Raw genomic sequence first — 17361 nt, forward strand, 5'->3', positions numbered from 1 at the left:
CTTTGTTCTAAAGGGAAACAGAATTGCAAGGGGTAATTTACATACCCCAGAGCTAGCCCCTTAGTGCTCACTTGGAGAGCACTTGTGCCCCTAGGGTTGCTGGTCTCTGCACTGAGTGCTGGTCAGGAGGAGCTGATTTTTTTCAACCTTTTTTCTTGCACTTTGCAAACTGTATGGGGAATTGTAAATGACCTGTACTGAGTTTGTAATTTGCTGGGAAATAGTAGACTTGTGCCAATTTAGTCTTATTTCATAGAGGGAGATAGCAGCTGCTTTGTGTTTCTGGTTGGAATTAGATGTAAATTATTTAACTGGTGACCCACTATATTTGTTAGCCCATTTTTATTTTTTAAATTAGTCATTGCATCACTTTTTTCCTCTAAGGCCCCATGTAAGGGAACTAGTACGGGTTCTAGTGATACACAGGTATGAGACCTGTTATTAAGAATGTTCATGACCTGGAGTTTTCCACATAAGGGGTCTTTCTGTAATTTGTATTTTCCTTACCATCTACTAAAAAATAATTTCTGCATTAAATAAACCCAACAGGATTGTTTTGCCTTCAATAAGCATTAATTATATCTTAGTTGGTAACAAGATACAGTTTCATTACAGGAATTACAGAAAAAAGGAAATAATTTTTACAAATGTGAATTATTTGATTAAAATGGAATCTTTGGGAGATAGCCTTTCTGTAATCCAGAGCTTTATGGATAACATGTTTCTGGATAATGGATTCCAAACCTGTATTGAATAGTAATAAATAATGGTTTGCATTGTCCTGCCAATAAATCCTTCTTTCGATGGGATATTTTGACCACTTTCTTTACAAAAGGACAACTCTGTGATGGCTCTTATTGTGGAAGATTGAACTTGTAGGGCAATGACAGACATAGGTATTTCAGACATAGCTATTTGTCAGCCGCAGTTGATTGTAACAAAGTGTCTGAGAAATGTCATCTTTTTACATGCAGTGATCCCTATACTGCAGCTGATCTCCTGCGGGTGGCAAAGAACAACATCTGTCATTGCCCTTAAACTAATTCCACTCAGAAAGCATGTCATCAGTCCTTCTGTAGTGAACCTGGATATTGCTAAGTGAAAAAGGTAGTACAGGTAGACCCATAGACTCCATTATTAGCAAATAATTCTAATTTTTAAAAATGATTTCCTTCTTCTCTGTAATTATAAAACAGTTTCTTGATCCCAGCTAAGATATAATGAATCCTTATTGGAGATAAAACAATCCTATTGGGTTTATTCAATACTTTTAGCAGACTTAAGTTATGGAGATCCAACTTACGGAAAGATCCCTTATCCGGAAAACCCCAGGTGCTGAGCATTCTGGATAACAGGTCCCATACCTGTACTTCTTCAAGCTAGCTAGTTTTGTATACTTTCTAAAATACTTTACTTCCTATCCACCTCTTACAACTTGCAAGTGGAAATGCTTTTTGTTTGTCAGAGGTCAGTTCCCCCTACAACAAATCAAAAGCTGCATTGATTATTATTCTTTATTCTACCGCTGCCTTTTTACTAGAGTTATAAATCCCTGCAAACTATATAGACATTTACATTTCAAGCCTGAGGGCAGCAAAACAAAACAAAAAAATTACCACATGGAGCACATGTAAATGGCAAAGTTGTAAATTTCTGACTTTATTACTGTTTGGGGATTCATATGCAGTCCTGTATGTATAATCCCTGCAGAAAAGACTGGGGTCAGTTAACTCCCATGCAGTGGAACACAGAGAAAAGCAGAAACACCGTATAAAACATCATATATCATTGCATAGTAATCCATTCCATATGATCCAGCACAATTTAATCATATAAAACAGTACATTTCCTGTATATGAGTTACTTTAATCTGAATAGATCCTTGTTGGTGAATCCATATTATACCTATATACAGTCCAAGCAGCAGACTCCAAAGTCAGTTAATGATTTGAATATCAGTTTTAGTATTATTTTCAAGGAAATTCTCTTTGAATTCTTGACATTTTAAGTAAATGTTATGTGGAGGGAGGAGGGGGACAGGTGATGGGGGTGGCCTCGGGCGCCCTGATAACAAATCCAGCCCTGCCTCTGTGTGGCCCCCCCACCTGTCTGCCTGCTGTGACTGTTTACTTTTGTGTAAACTTTAAATGGTATTTGTACTGAGATTAACTGGCCCCCTGCATTGTTCTGCATTGGTCCTCAGATTCAGGCTGTAAACACCTGTATAGTTTATACATATAATTCCCTGTACTGTTCACACCTTTTAGTCCCTGCATTGTTCACACCTTAGGCTCAGACTGTAAGCCCCCATATTGTTCACCTTGGAGCAGTGCTAGCATTGTGTCAGTGCATGCAGTGCCTGCCCTATGCTGCCTATGTGTATGGCACACACATGCAGCATAGGGCAGGCAGAGTATGGTACACACACAGGAAGCATAGGGCATGCAGAGTATGGCACATATAGGCAGCATAGGGCATGCAGAGTATGGCACACACAGGTAGCATAGGGCAGACAGAGTATGGCACACACAGGCAGCATAGGGCAGGCAGAGTATGGCACACACAGGCAGTATGGGGAAGGCAGAGCATGGCACACACAGGCAGGGTAGGGCAGGCAGACAAGCAGGCACACACAAGCAGGGTAGGGCAGGCAGAGTATGGCACACACAGGCAGAGTAGGACAGACAGAGTACCACAGAAGTTGGACATCACTGGTACAGAATATAGTATAGAAGCCCTCTGTATAATGAGCTGAACATTATCAAAAAGCCTGAAAAGTTGCATCTGGGAAAAGGAGGGGCTTAGGCATAAAGAGTGTTTCATAAGGGACTGCTGATTTGTTTTGACTGTGCTTGTATTGGACAGAAAGTTGAATTTGACATTACCTTTGATTTCAGATTTTGCCTTGTTTAGTGCAAAAAAAAACATTTGTTCACTACAAGCAATGATCATTGAAAAGGGGGATGCTCGTTTAACACTTTAAGGAATCTGCTGACATTCTGTAAAATCATCAAGGGACCTATTGTTTTTGTTCAGGTTAGATGAATATGAAACATGATAAACGTAGTCAGATGACAACAGCAAATAAACATAACACACAATACGATGTTGAAAGTAACGTCAGAACAGATGGAAAATAGCTCAGCCTTAGAGTTTAACTGTTTTCAAGCATTAATACAAGTCAAATAAAAAAGTGAGCTAGGCAAATTTAAAGTAAGACTTCAAAGGAACAAGTACTGAAATTACTTTTGGAATCTGCCTATACACATAGGCGCCACCATTTTAATGGAGCACTGTAAATTTCCTAACAATATATCTTCAAGAAGAGTCTCAGTGACCCAGCAAACAAGTTTTCCACAGGGTGCTGATGGGCCTGCAGGACATGGCTGGGTTAATTCTTAACCCAAAAGCATTTGTCATTTGAATATAATCAAATAAAAAAAATAAAGGGTGGTTTATAATTAAATAGAACACTGATCTAAAAAAAGTTTTACTTTTAAATTCAACTTTGACAGGTAAGTTTAAGCTGACAAATCTTCATAGAGGATTATAGCAACAGTAGCAGGTCCTAGACTATGGTGCATGGGAGAAAACATATTTACTCTCCTATATACACCCTGAAGGATGTTGTTAGCATACTGTGAGTTCTAGTTCAGTAACAGCTGGAGAGTCAGGAAAACAGCAGTTTAATATATGCATTCAAGTTGATGAATAAGTGCAGTTAAGTGAATCTAATGTCTATTTCAAACTATTATACTCTTTTAAAAGAGGGTTATAGTCAAAAAAGAAAGCCTGCAGCACAGTGTGCTTCCAAGTTGTACCAGAACAGATTTGGTAACACGGACAAAGCTTTTTTTCATTCAGTTTGCCTCTAATATGCCAACATTTCTATTTCCCAAGATTTTCAGAGTTATAAATATACCCTTTTCCAAAGCAGCTTAAACCCATATTCATCATTGCTAGTTTACAACAAATAGCAAGATAAGCCATGCAAAGACTGTAGCATTAAATAAAATATCTTCAGCAACTCACAAGCAGATGTTGACCCATTTGAGGCTATTACAGAAAACTAAATAAGACTACATGATTTCAGCACCATTTGCTGAATTTGCACAATTTTCAATAAATGATGTTATAATTTTGATTAGTCTAGATGAGATGAGGACCACATCAATAAACCGTTACGGTCACTGATCCGACAGAAAAAACAAACCTGCCTGATTGATGCCTGGGCAATTTTTGGCCACATATCAGTCGGAAAGGCCCGTTGGGGTTCCCATACACGGTTCCCATACACGGACAGATAAGCTGATGAATTGGTCTGAAGATTAAATCTGCCCTTAAGGGCCGTGACAGGCAGGGAGATTAGTCGCCCGCAACAAATCTTCCTTGTTGCGGGTAACTAATCTCCCCAATATGCCATCCCACCGGCATACGCGGTGCATCGATTTGCTGAAATCGCTGAAGTTGCCTTGAGAGGTGCCGCGTATGCCATCCCACCGGCGATTTACATTCTAGCTGGTGGGATTGCATATCGGGGAGATTAGTCGCCTGCGACAAGGGAGATTTGTCACGCGCCGAGTAATCTCCCCGTCTGCCACGGCCCTAAGGCTAAGGAATTTTGGTACTGAATTTGCAATGGCGCATATTAATTGTTCTGTGGGATATGAGCCTTTGCTCTGTCTAAACATTCACTGTCTTTCAGCTTTCTTATCACGTGTCATTGTCCTACTATTGATCCATAATTACCTTATTTAAAGGCCAGAAGGGTATTACAAGTTGTACTTAAATTATGAGCTCTCCACTATACCCAAGTTGTGTGATGGGCAGTTATTGTTCCAGTTTGTCATTAGCAGTTCTTTTTTCTTTGATTTTAACGTTATAGAATTTCCCCAAAACTGTACTGATATTGAACTACTTCTGGACTTTGCACTCTGCCCTGACATTAATGCAGGTCTTCTGGAACACAAGAGCATTTACTTTCCTTGTAAATGCAGAGCTGCCTGCTATGGCAGGTGGTAAGGACTAAGGGCTGCTGTGTGCTCCTCAGCCCCAAACAATGCACCTTGTGCCGGGTTTTTAATTGGATGCAAGGTGGAAAGTGAAGCAAGACCTGTATATATACAGAATCCGGTACAAATATATGATTGCTTAAACACAAGAAAAAGGAAAACAATTTGACAATCTCATACACTTAGTGAATTATTGGTGCAAAAAGAGAAAAATTAGACTTGACAATGTAACCTTTTCACACTTTGATACCTTGGTTATATGCTCCTTTTATGACTCTAAAAAATGTACAATTCAGTGATGGGGATACTAATATTACACCTAATGTATCTAAAGTCTAGCAATTCTGGCGATTTAAATTCTAGCAATTTGCTAGGCTTTGGTGGTTAATTAAGTTAACTCCAGTTTCTGCTATGTTTTGCAGATTTTTACGATGACATTGCAAAAGGCAACATTAATGAACCCTGTATATGAATTATTAATAACCCACCAATTATATTGTTTTTCAGCTCAGTATGATTCAGATAGTACATCAGAAATAAAGACTTTTTTCAATTGATTTCTGCTTCGGGGGACTCTATTCTATAGACTCTATTCTATAGATGATATATTTTTATTTTTTTATCTTTGTTCAGTTGATCATAATACCTTAATTTTGTTAATTGATACAAAAGTTGCTAACTTACACAGGTACTGCTGAGTTATGTATCAACTAATGTAGCAAATTGTAACTAGGCTGCACTAGATTCCTGCAGCAGTTTGAGCACTCGTGAAATACCCGCAAAGGGGTTACTATCTAAAGACACCTAAACTGAAAAAAAAGTGTTTGGAAGGTGAACAACCTCTTTTATTCAGTATAATTATTAGGACTTTGTGAATAATTATCAATTAATATCGGTAATCAATTAAAAATTTCAGTAAGAACGTATCATTAGTGAATTCTCAAATAATACATTGTAATACATAATACTAATCATTATTAATAATTAATAATAATACTTGTAATATTAACAATATATTGTAATACATAAATACAAATATTTGTACTTCCACTTCTTCCACTCAGTAGTGTACTCTGGTCACATTAAAAATTAACACCACATCTTACCCATGTTTCACACAGTTTTGTGTTATTTCAACATTACACCTCACTCCAGATGGCAATACTGGTGTAACTAGGCAAATATTCTAGCACTAGACTTGAAAAACAGCTTATGTGGTTATGGATGATAATAGGTGTAAACATATATATGCCCCCAAAAAATCAAGATTTCACTGAAATTGCGGAAGTTTCCTCTCAAGGCAACTTCCGCGATTTCACTAAAATCGCGCTGCCGTGTATGCCATCCCACCGGCGATTTACATTTTCGCCGGTGGGATGGCATTTCGGGGAGATTAGTCGCCCGCGAACAGGGAGATTTGTCGCGGGTGAGTAATCTCCCCGTCTGCCAGAGCCCTAATGCGCTATACTTTTTTCAGTAAACTATGAAAACAAATTAATTTGTGCAAAATGTGTTCTACAGGCATGGTATCCCTTATCCGGAAACCCGTTATCCAGAAAGCTCCGAATTACGGAAAGCCTGTCTCCCATAGACTCCATTTTAATCAAATAATTTAGAATTTTAAAACTGATTTCCATTTTCTCTGTAGTAATAAAACAGTACCTTGTAATTGATCCCAACTAAGATATAAATAATCCTTACTGGATGCAAAACAATCCTATTGGGTTTAATTAATGTTTTATTGATTTTATTGTAGACTTAAGGTATGGAGATTCAAATTACAGAAAGACCCCTTATCCAGAATACCCTTGGTCCCGAGCATTCTGGATAACGGGTCCTATCCTGTACAGTAAATTACAATATCGGTTTTGTCAGCCCCAAAGAAAAGAACAGTGAAACAATTTCAGAATTAGGGCAAAAAAAAAAAATACTGACGTAAATGTATTTGGAAACACCCAAGACAATGCTAGTTAATTGCAAAGGTGAGTTGAGATTTTTAGAGCAAGTCACAGTATACTATTCTCCCAGGATAACAGGGCAATAACAAGAATGGAAGTCTAATCCAGTGAAAACTATGGGTGTCGGTAAGGCCCTTAAAACCAATAGGCTGGGAAAAATACATTTAAACAATATCCTGCAACAAAATGTATTTTATACTATATGAGGACAAGTGGTTTGAAAAGCCAATTTTGTGATACAGATATAACTCAAATAAAATTGTCAAACAAAAATGTTTGTAGTACTGACCCTGAGGTTGTAAATACAGCATGCAGTGCCCTTCAAGACAGAGGAAGTAACAATCCAATTCCTTTGCAAGATGTACATGAATATGGGAGTAAATTTAGGTATAGCAGAGCAGACATTTATGATGCAGCTAATTATATGAGCATAGTGTGCTGGGAGCTTAATGAATATTTTTCAAGTGACCTATTTGAACCTTAGACCTGCTTATCTCTCAGGACAAAAACTACGAGCACATGGAAAAAAACAAGAGTGACTTTTCTTAATTTTTTCCTCTAGCCGTACCTTAATTAAGAAAAAAAAGTGAATATTTTCAGGTGCGTTTTTTGTGGAAAAAAGTTCACACACTAGTCAACTCAAATGTTTTAATAACCTAGAAAAATGAATTAATAAAATTTTTAGAAAATGTTCACATCTACACGACCTCGCCAGCTTTTACGTGCTTACAACTTTCTGCAATTTTTTTCTTGAATTAATCCTGACTATTCAAGGTTTCAGAAAATACTTGTGTGTTTTTTTTTGCATCCATGTTTTTACTCTGCGTTTTTCTTGAATTGAGAAAAAAAAAAAAAATTCAAACTCATTTTTGATAAATCAGCCCATTAGTTGTCATTTACAGGGTTCCTCTTACAACTTCAAATGAGATCCTCTCACCCCAAGGTTGTTTTCACTGGGGCCTTCCTGGCACCCATTGACCTTCTCATACAAGGGGAATCCAAAATACCTATAATATGGTTAAAAAAAACCTGACATCCTAGTGCTTATGGGAAACTCCCACCACCCACAAGATATGCGTATATCTCAACTGGGCTATTTTAGTTTCAATACATGGTGATACAAATGTTTTATTCCCAATATTTAGGAAAATCCTAGTGAAAATCCACTGTGGGGCCTAGTACATATGTAGTATTTATATTTGAAGAAGGTAAACTGGTATACTGTTACTGTTAATTCAGTAGGGCTTTGTGGTAAACATACTTTGTCCACTGTTTTAATAACGAAAAAGCAATGTTTTTGTTAATTCTTTAGCTAAACAGGGAATTTGAAGCTGATCCATGTATGCTTCTTTCAAAGTCTTCTTTCATAATTAGATTACCAGTAAAAATATGTAGTAACCCTTTGCTATCATTGTGTATATGTATTGTGTATGTACTGTGGTATGTTGAGACCTACAGCAACCAGTAGCGTAAAGCACCAGCTATAACTATGAACGTTTGTATCATTTGTGTTTTTGCTAAATACTTCTTATGCTATCCTTATGTACATTTTTTACCATTTACTATGCGTGAAAACAACAAAAAAATGCAAATGTAAAAATGCACCATGTAAATTTAGTTCAAGGTTTTAAAATTTTTCAGGGTTTTTTTCATTTGTAAGTCAATGAAAATTCATACAAAAACATAAAGACCTTGAAAAATTTTCGTTTTCATTCCACATTTGTTTATGGTTTTTCAACTTGGATCTTTTAATAAGTGCCAGAGATTCATAGTTTTAGTAGAAATTAGTTTATTCATGGTTTCAAAAACCTCTAAAACTACGCAAATCTGAATGTTGAGTGCTAATTTTTTTGAGTAAAGCCATGGCAACTTATTTTTTATTTCCAGGGTTTATGCATTTCTCTAGTTCCTAGTTGTCTATCTAGGTAGATCCAAATTTGTAGATCCAAAAAAAGGTTGCACTGGGTGAGGTTTGGGGTAAATTGTGGGAATTTTACTGGTTGTGGCTTGTGGATATGCTCTATATACTATATATAGAGCATATACTCTATTTACTATATACTATATACTAGAGCATGAAAAAGAGGTGAAAAAGTGCTTCCCACAATGCCATACACAAGGTCTTTTATTCCAGATTAGCTGGAATAAGACAGCTGGAATAGGACAAATGGTCTTAAACTTGCACCATGAATGATGAGCAAGTAAGGGTAGGTAGCAAGTAAGGACGAGCAAGTAAGAATAGACGTAAATGCTCATTGGCAGGTAGTGTTTAGTTCCTGTGAGGCAGGGATTCCTATATTGTGGGGCTGTTTCCCACCGGGTCAGCTCAAAGCAGTGGATGTGGGAGCATCATCAAGGCAAGCTGGGGTTTAAATTTGTGGCTGAACTCTTTTTTACAATCTAGAATAGCACTGGAGCCAGAGGAGCATTGGTGTTTCAGCCTTGTATCCTATGTATATATTTAACCTTTTATTTTTAAAGATCACTGCATGGTGATAGAGAAGGGCTAAAATACAATTATTTGTACTGCTCAGAGGATGACTGGGAAAAGTACATTTCTTTGCAGTGAAAAGTGCCTATGGAACCTCTAGATGTCGCTAAAGATAAGTACAGTAATGTCTAAAACAGCATTCTTCATCTCTTTGTCTGTTATTCAAATACCAGTTTGTCTCCTATTCTGGAAAAAATGTAACTATATATATTTTTCTTTTTTATATGGTTTAAAAAGGCAGGGTCGGACTGGGCCGCTGGGGTAACTGGAAAAATCCCGGTGGGCCCCAGACCTGATTCCCGCAGGGTGCTCCACCAATCCTCTGGTCTCCCTCCCCTGATGCATTGCAGGAAAATTAATTTGCGCACACTCGGGGGAGGAGGTCCCTGCAGGCAGAAGCCCCAGTGGGCCCTGCACCCTCCAGTCCCATCCTTGACATCACTGTTAATTATTTTACTCTTTCTGCCCAGCTTTTTCTTAATAAATATTTTGCCCTCTCTTTTAGGGAAATGAAACATGACTCATAAGATGTTAAAGATAAATCAATTAGGAACAAGAAATGATACATACTCTTATTATAGCTTTCAAATTACCTTTTTTAATGTTTCTAATATGAAGTACAAATATAGGCCAAGCAAATCTTACTCTAAATTGCTCTGGGAAAATATCTTGTGAATTCATGCCCTCATTAAAATTAGTAATTTTTATTAGTTTAATGGTTTTACTATTTGAAGAAGGTTTTAAGAATAGATGTCTTCTTTCTGACCTCAGTAAAATCATCTGACCCATTTTATTGAGACCTAATACAATTATTCTTCTACATATCTAAAGAAAGTTAACTTTATATTTAACCACTTTAGAGAGTACTGCTTTTTCTCCGCTAATGTACAATATTAATAGTACATGATTATAGGGGCCGGTTCATTAAAACACGAGTTCGAATCCCGAATTGGAAAAATTCGGATTGGATACGATAATTTCTGAAGATCGCAAATATCACCAAAAATGCTTACGAAAAAATCGTATTAGTCACGATAATATCGTATTGGCAATCCAAAAGTCACAAAATTTTCATACCGAACGATTGTAAACAGCGGCAGAACCTTTCCGAATTTTTCGCGCAAGCGTACGAAAAAGTTGCGTGCGCGTACGAAAATATGCTCAGAGCATTCGAATGAACGCTCCGAGCGTTCGTGTCTTAATATATCTCCCACATAATGTACAGAAGTTTAATTAAGAAGTGGCAATATTCCCCAAAATGCACAACCATATTAGTGAAGAATTAAAATAAAAACCATATACAACCCTAACCTAACTTTCTACATCCCAACTACAATATGCCCATTTTTCTGACCCAAACATACCAGCTAGTAGGAGCAGGCTCCTGGGGTGGCAAAAAAGTTGAAGTCTTCAGTCACATGCTGGCACTGCCTCATAAGAATAGCTGGATTTAGTATTTTCCTATTTTTCCCATTGTGTAAATCAGTGGTTCTCAACTTTCCTAATGCCATGACCCTTTAACAGTTCCTCGCGTTGTAGTGACCCCCAACCATAAATTATTCCTAAGACCATCGGAAATATGTGTTTTCCGATGGTCTTAGGCAACCCCTGTGAAATGGTCGTTCGACCCCCAAAGGGGTCACGACCCACAGGTTGAAAATTGCTGGTGTAAATATTGACCTTTTGATATGAGCCTTTTGTAACTATTTTGATCTGAACTACTCTTAATTTGTTTAGTTTTCTGCAGTAGACCTTAATAACATTGCAGTTGGTGTACACATATACAACAGAATCTCATGAGAAGGACTTTTATTCTTGAGACCGTCGAGGCATTCTTACATAATAATGTATAATTCTCCAAACAGTCAATTATGGAAATGGGGGATCAACAACTATTTTCAGTTCATTTTATCTATTATTTACCAGACAGGCTATAATTAGTCTTGGTAGCACGCCATGAGGAGGTGGTGTTTTTTTGTGTGCCTTTCAACTACAGCTTTCAACAAAGGCTGATGAAAAGGTTTGCTGGCCACATTTTTCAGGAAGTCAATGTCCCTCGAATAGTTCTAACACTCAGCCCTCTGATAATTATTATGTGCATATAGTTACATCTCGGCTAGTTACCTAAGTTCTAATCTCTAGATTTTAGTGTGACCATTTTGTAGGTCTTGTCTTCAGTTCTACCCTTAATAGGCCTTGCATTTCCGATCAACTGCAGGACTTAAACATGCAATCTGAATCCTATGCCCTCTTTATTACATAAATGGAGATCTACTGTCCTTATTTCCGCTCTTATATGTATTCATTTCCTTCTTTTTCATTTAAACAGGTATGTGTCAAGAATATTCTTAAAAGGGTAAATATATATAACATCCTTATATAGTAGACTGAGTTTGCCACTCCCAACCTCAATAACATATACCGTATATAATCCAATAAAGTTCGCTAGGGCTAAAGCTGTGAAGTCAAATGAAGATTTATTTAAAAACACATAGCAATGCATATTTCAGACCACATGGATGCTTCCTTGGCTGCACCCTAGAAAGGATCCATGTGGCCCAAAGCAAGTTGTGCTTTGCATATTTAAATAAAGCTCTAATAGATTTTATGGATTTAGCTTTCCATTGAATTATATACTTATTCTTAAAGGCGAAGTATTAGATCTTCATACATCTTTGTTCAACATACCATGAAAACGTGTCTATGGTATTGAAAAAATGTACAATGCTGCACAGACAGCATTGTAATACTACAACGTATATTAAAATATACAATACACACAGAACATATTTTTGTTTAGGAAAATATAAAAAAGTGTATTAAATGTTTTTTTACATTAGAATATCATTTAATACTGGAAAAAGATGGAAAGGTATTATACCTTCTTAAGTAGATTTTTTTTTTAATTATGGAAAAGCAAAATGCAGTTCAGTAAGGATTTATTCCCTACTCCCTGGAAGGAGTAAACTCTAGCCATGGGCTAGGTCTGTAGATAATTGGGGTGAGGAAGTCCGCATCCATTGGTTAGGCATGCCCTGGGGAAGCTGATAGGTTCCTATTGGCCACAGGTGTTATTTATATTTCCTAATCCATAAAAGCAAAAATAACACAAGTTTCAGCCATTTTGGGTTTCACTGGCTGTAGGTTAGCTCCTGCAATAGTTCAGTCTAAGAGTTCGGCAAAGGAATAAGGTAGCCGGAAGCAGGGGAAATATACATCAAGTTAACCTATGAAGTAATTTACTGTGTACCATCATAAAGTAAAACCTATAAGATTTATTGATATCACCTTCTGAGAAGTTTATTGGTAGTACTAAGCAGTTAACTGTATTTTAAAAAAATATCAGTGCCCAAGTTATTGAGCATGTAAATTAGCATAGAATCTGGTCTTCCTATCAAGGGCTCACCTGGGAAAGACTCATGTAAAGTAGTTGGGGCTCTTTAACAAATTTTGGTTCAGAAGCCAGAGTATCCCTTTAGTGTATATTTGTTAGGATCATTACATAGATATTGATTTAAATTAGAGGATTATAACACTTTTTACATTTGTTTAAGGTATGGGGGTATGCCGAAGGTGAAGCCTACTTCAGGGTCACTCTGGGCTCGACTGAGTACTTTTCCATAATAGACATCTATCTCATATCAAGTTCATGGTGAGGAAATGGCAGAGCAACAAAAGATGAAAACTTCCTTCCTCTTTATCAAGCTGCAGTCACCAAGCAAATCTGCTGAGCGTTCACAAGAGGGGTGTAGCTTGCCAGCAGTGAGCAGAGAAGCATGTGACACAACGAGGCCAGATCCTCCTCTGAGAGAGGACACACATCCTTATAACAGTATTTTACAAAGGGATCAGAGTGCTCTGGATTCTATTCCTCACACTGGCGTATCATGTGTCAGCATCTGTAAAGCGATGAATAATGGCACAGAGAGAAGCCCAGTTGCTGCCAAGGCATATGCTGTGCCACTCACTACTGCCAGGGATAAGCACTTCCTCTCTTCTCACGGCACATCTTTGGGTCATCAAATTAACAAACTGACAGCATACGACACAAACACTCTCCCAAACCAAAGTAACTCTGCCTTGGACAAAAGTTATTCCCTTCCTCCCTGGCAAAGTTATGTTTCCAGCTGTTGGAATACAATGGATGATCATCAGAACAGTATTAATGGAGAAGGGGTATGGTGGAAGGTAGAGGTATGTAAACCCACCCTGGTAAAAACATCAAACATTTTAAGAAGTCCTGAATGTAAAAGCTTTCGAGATGCTGTGGCAGAGAAAACAGCCAAATTAGCAGGCTTTACTGAAGCAGCAAAGGAAGAAATTCTTACTGCAAACTACACTGTGCAAGTAACTACAGCCAGTCCTGTGAAACTGGAAAAGGTAAGAATATGGGAAGAGAATATCTGGGGTTATGATTCATTATCTGTACTGTTTCCAGTGCTGTCTTTATATTAAAATATGTTTCAATACGTAAGCAAAAATTTACAGTATAATATTATTGATAGACATAAGAGTCCTAAAATAGTCGCTCCTTGTATCCATTGTATAAATCACTTTGGTAATTATGCACATATATTTTTTTACTGTTGTTACTGTTGCTACGCTTCTCATTAACTCATTTGCATGGCCGAGAAGTGTACAGTATAGCTGCAGCTGCACAGATTTTTCCCTCACTGTGCTCAGGAATCTATGCCAACCTTAGAACTTGTGTGCGATTTTGCCACATATTCACAGGAGAGCACTTTGTGCTGAGCGGTGAATCAGCTGGAACACGTCTGGAGCTGACACTGATGTTTACAGTTTCTTAAATTACAGGCAAATGGTGGAGCTCAAAGATTTAAAGTGATACGGTTATCATATATTTATCTAATTGTATTATAATTCCATTACATTTTTAACAACGTTTTAATTTTTTGTTGCATTAGAGTTTCACATTTTATATAGTTCATTAGTATTCTGCGTTGAGCCAGTAACCGGGGAACATTTTTGGAGTTTAAATTGGGTCTTGGGTCAACAGGTCCAGATCCAGAGCAGGTCTGCTAACCAGACCTACTCAGCACTTTGATTTACATTAAGTTTAATTTGTGGGACAGTGGCTGTGCTTCTGCTTTTTTTTTTTTATCTAGAACTTCTTTTGCAAGCAAGGAAATAGAAATAGCCACCAGTACCAGAAAAGAGATGTTCCCATGCATGCCTAAACATGCCAAATGCTTGCCAGTAACGAAGAACTATGTTTGAGATATCTTATTTTAAACTCAGGTTACCATCTGTTCTCATTTTGCACATTGGACCCTGGCTGTGTCAAGTTAAATTATTGTTCCCCACTGCATCTCTATAGGCTGCGCAGTCCTAACCTTGCCAAAATACTGCTTCTTACAAAAGGCTGGGGTTGCTGGAGTTTATAATAATTAAGTACTATTTTTTAATGTAAGCAACTCTGGCTTTGCAATCTCTTGTTGTGTTGATGGCATCGGCACTCTTTTATGCATGGCACTGATGGGCTCCGTGGAAGAGTGGATATGCAAATCTACACTGCCATAATCCTATTTGTTAACCAGAGATAAAAAAAAGCAGGAGAAAGTGAAGGACCACAAAAGGAAGGAATAGGCTTCAGAAAACATTGAAGCTGGTAAAGACGCAAAGAGCAGAATCAATGGGTAGAATAATGAAGATGGGTAACATAGGGAAGTATAAAAAAGAGTGAGAGGACTTAAGAGTGGGGAGTAGTAAACAAGTGAGAGATAAATGAAGTGTGCTAATAGGAAGTAGATAATAGGACCAGAAGAGAAAAGGAATAAAAGCAAACAGAAAAAATGGAGAAAAAAAGAGCAGAGCCAAGATAAGAGATGCTGCCACTGAATGCAGGTATGTCTTGCACCTGCTCCTACCTTCTCTTCATTCGCTCATCAACCAGTATGCCAGCTCCAGCACTTCCTATTTTGGGCAATTTAGCATTATGGTGGCCTTCCATTGATACTGCCACATGTTCTAGAGAAATAAATCTCATCAGCATTGCATTTATACTGCTACTTCTGGGGAAATTGAACAAAATTGGTCCTGCATTTCTAGTGTAAAAGACCCTACCTTCTAGTTATAGGGGCATTGCAATGTAACTGGCACCGCATTAATGATATATTCTTTGGGTTTTAAACATGAAGTTTGCACTGTATTTATAATGTTGGGTAATCTGTGGGCCTTATACATCGAACTGGTATTGCATTTATATGTCTGGTTATCCTGTGAGCATTAACCATGACACTGTATTTATACTGCTGTATATGTGATTTGTATACATTGGCCACAAAGAGGTTCAGTATATCATATATTTGTAAATGGTTACCATGAAACAAGCCCTGGAAGTAACAAAGAAATAAGTAAATGTCTGTAATTTTGTGTGGGTGTGGTTAAAACAGGGAAGGCAAGATCTTTTTAGCCCCCCCCCATCCCTAGTGGGATATTGTTGGTTTTAGGGATGCACCAAACCCGCTATTTTTGGATTTGGGTGAACCCCAAATCCTTAGTGAAATTTTTTTCCGAATAACAAACAGAATTAGATAAGGAAGAGTTAAAGACAACCATCTGTGTTTATGTGACAACAATTTTTTGGTTATAGTTCAGCACAAATATTTAGAAATATACAGCTGCAGATTCCAGGTGTCCTTTGAGAAAGGCTCTGCCCGAAACATGTAGTGTGCTGACACTCGCAGCAGTTTTCAATTGCTGCCTGGAGCTGTTTGATTCCTTTTTGCTTTTTGATCTTATGATTTATGTGACAAAAGCCAGCCAGGCATCCTGGCTTTATCGCCCCACCCCCTTCCCGCATGCTTGTGCAAACAGGCACATGCTTGCACCTGCGCTGAAGACAGGGAAAGGGTGGCATACAGGTGGTTTAGGGGACATGCAGCAGTGAGGGGGACAAGGGCCCGGACTAGAGGTAGGCTAAAGAGGTACGTGTCTAGTGCCCCCCACCGTTGCACCCTAGGCAGGTGCCTCTTTGGTCTACCACTAGTTCCAGCCCTGTTTGCATCCAATGCCTTTTTTTTTGTAAAATCCACAGAAGATACCAATGGAGGGGGGTAATAAATTAAAAAGATGTAATAGTCTTGGCAAGCAATCCCGTTTTAAAAAGAGCAAGGAACTACATGTGACAACAGAAAAAATATTGCTATAGTATGCATACAGAACAAAATTTCAAAAGGCTGCTTATGACCAGTTTTCTCCCTGTTCTTTGGCTGTGATTTATTTATGTCTAGCATTTCCTGTCCATTTATATGCTGCTACACAATGGAACTATTGCAGTCATTTGTTTCTTTTCTCCACATTATGGGCCAGATTCAGTTCCACGAGAAACCATGATTTTATGGTTTATCTCATGAAAACTTATGGGTGATAATATTTTGAGGAGAGAAATCTTTTCTTCTAATTCAGTTGCAGTTTTTTCCCCATACACTTCGATAGAGTTTTCAAGTGATAAACAGTGAGATTTTTCTCATTGAATTTCATCTGGCTCTATGGGAAAATCTGCAATTGTATTAGGAAATAAGCTTTTCTCATCAAACTGAATGTGGCCCTATATATGCTTGTTCTGCATTTTATCTCAATTTATATATGTAGCTGAAATGTATTAAAAATTAAAAGGGATTCAGACATGCTGCTGATAAAATTGTTGTGGTTACTTTTTTGTAACCAGCACCACTTTTCCCAGCACTCCTTGATGTGCTTTTCCCATTCCCAGAAAAAAGCAGAAAAGACACATGTTGTTATGCTGGAATTATAGAGAGTGGCATCCAGGACTCTTGGGGAGTCTGTGCACCATCAAGAGTGCAGTGGTGATATAAAAAAGCAACAGAGATTTACAGAGGTTTACAGAAAAGTAATAAAAATAGAAAGTATGTATAGA

General features: G+C 37.7%; 1 protein-coding gene across 1 annotated transcript in view; it reads left to right on the plus strand.

The window, feature by feature from the left end:
* The first annotated feature begins 13029 nt into the window (after positions 1-13029).
* Positions 13030-17361, plus strand: part of psd3 (pleckstrin and Sec7 domain containing 3) — a 218084-nt gene continuing 213752 nt past the window's right edge. The window contains exon 1 of the mRNA XM_031904174.1: positions 13030-13841. Coding sequence (XP_031760034.1) covers positions 13122-13841 — 720 coding nt within the window. The 5' untranslated portion in view covers positions 13030-13121. The remainder of the gene's footprint in view (positions 13842-17361) is intronic.

Source organism: Xenopus tropicalis, chromosome 1, assembly GCF_000004195.4.
Source record: "Xenopus tropicalis strain Nigerian chromosome 1, UCB_Xtro_10.0, whole genome shotgun sequence".
Taxonomy (NCBI): Eukaryota; Metazoa; Chordata; class Amphibia; order Anura; family Pipidae; genus Xenopus; species Xenopus tropicalis.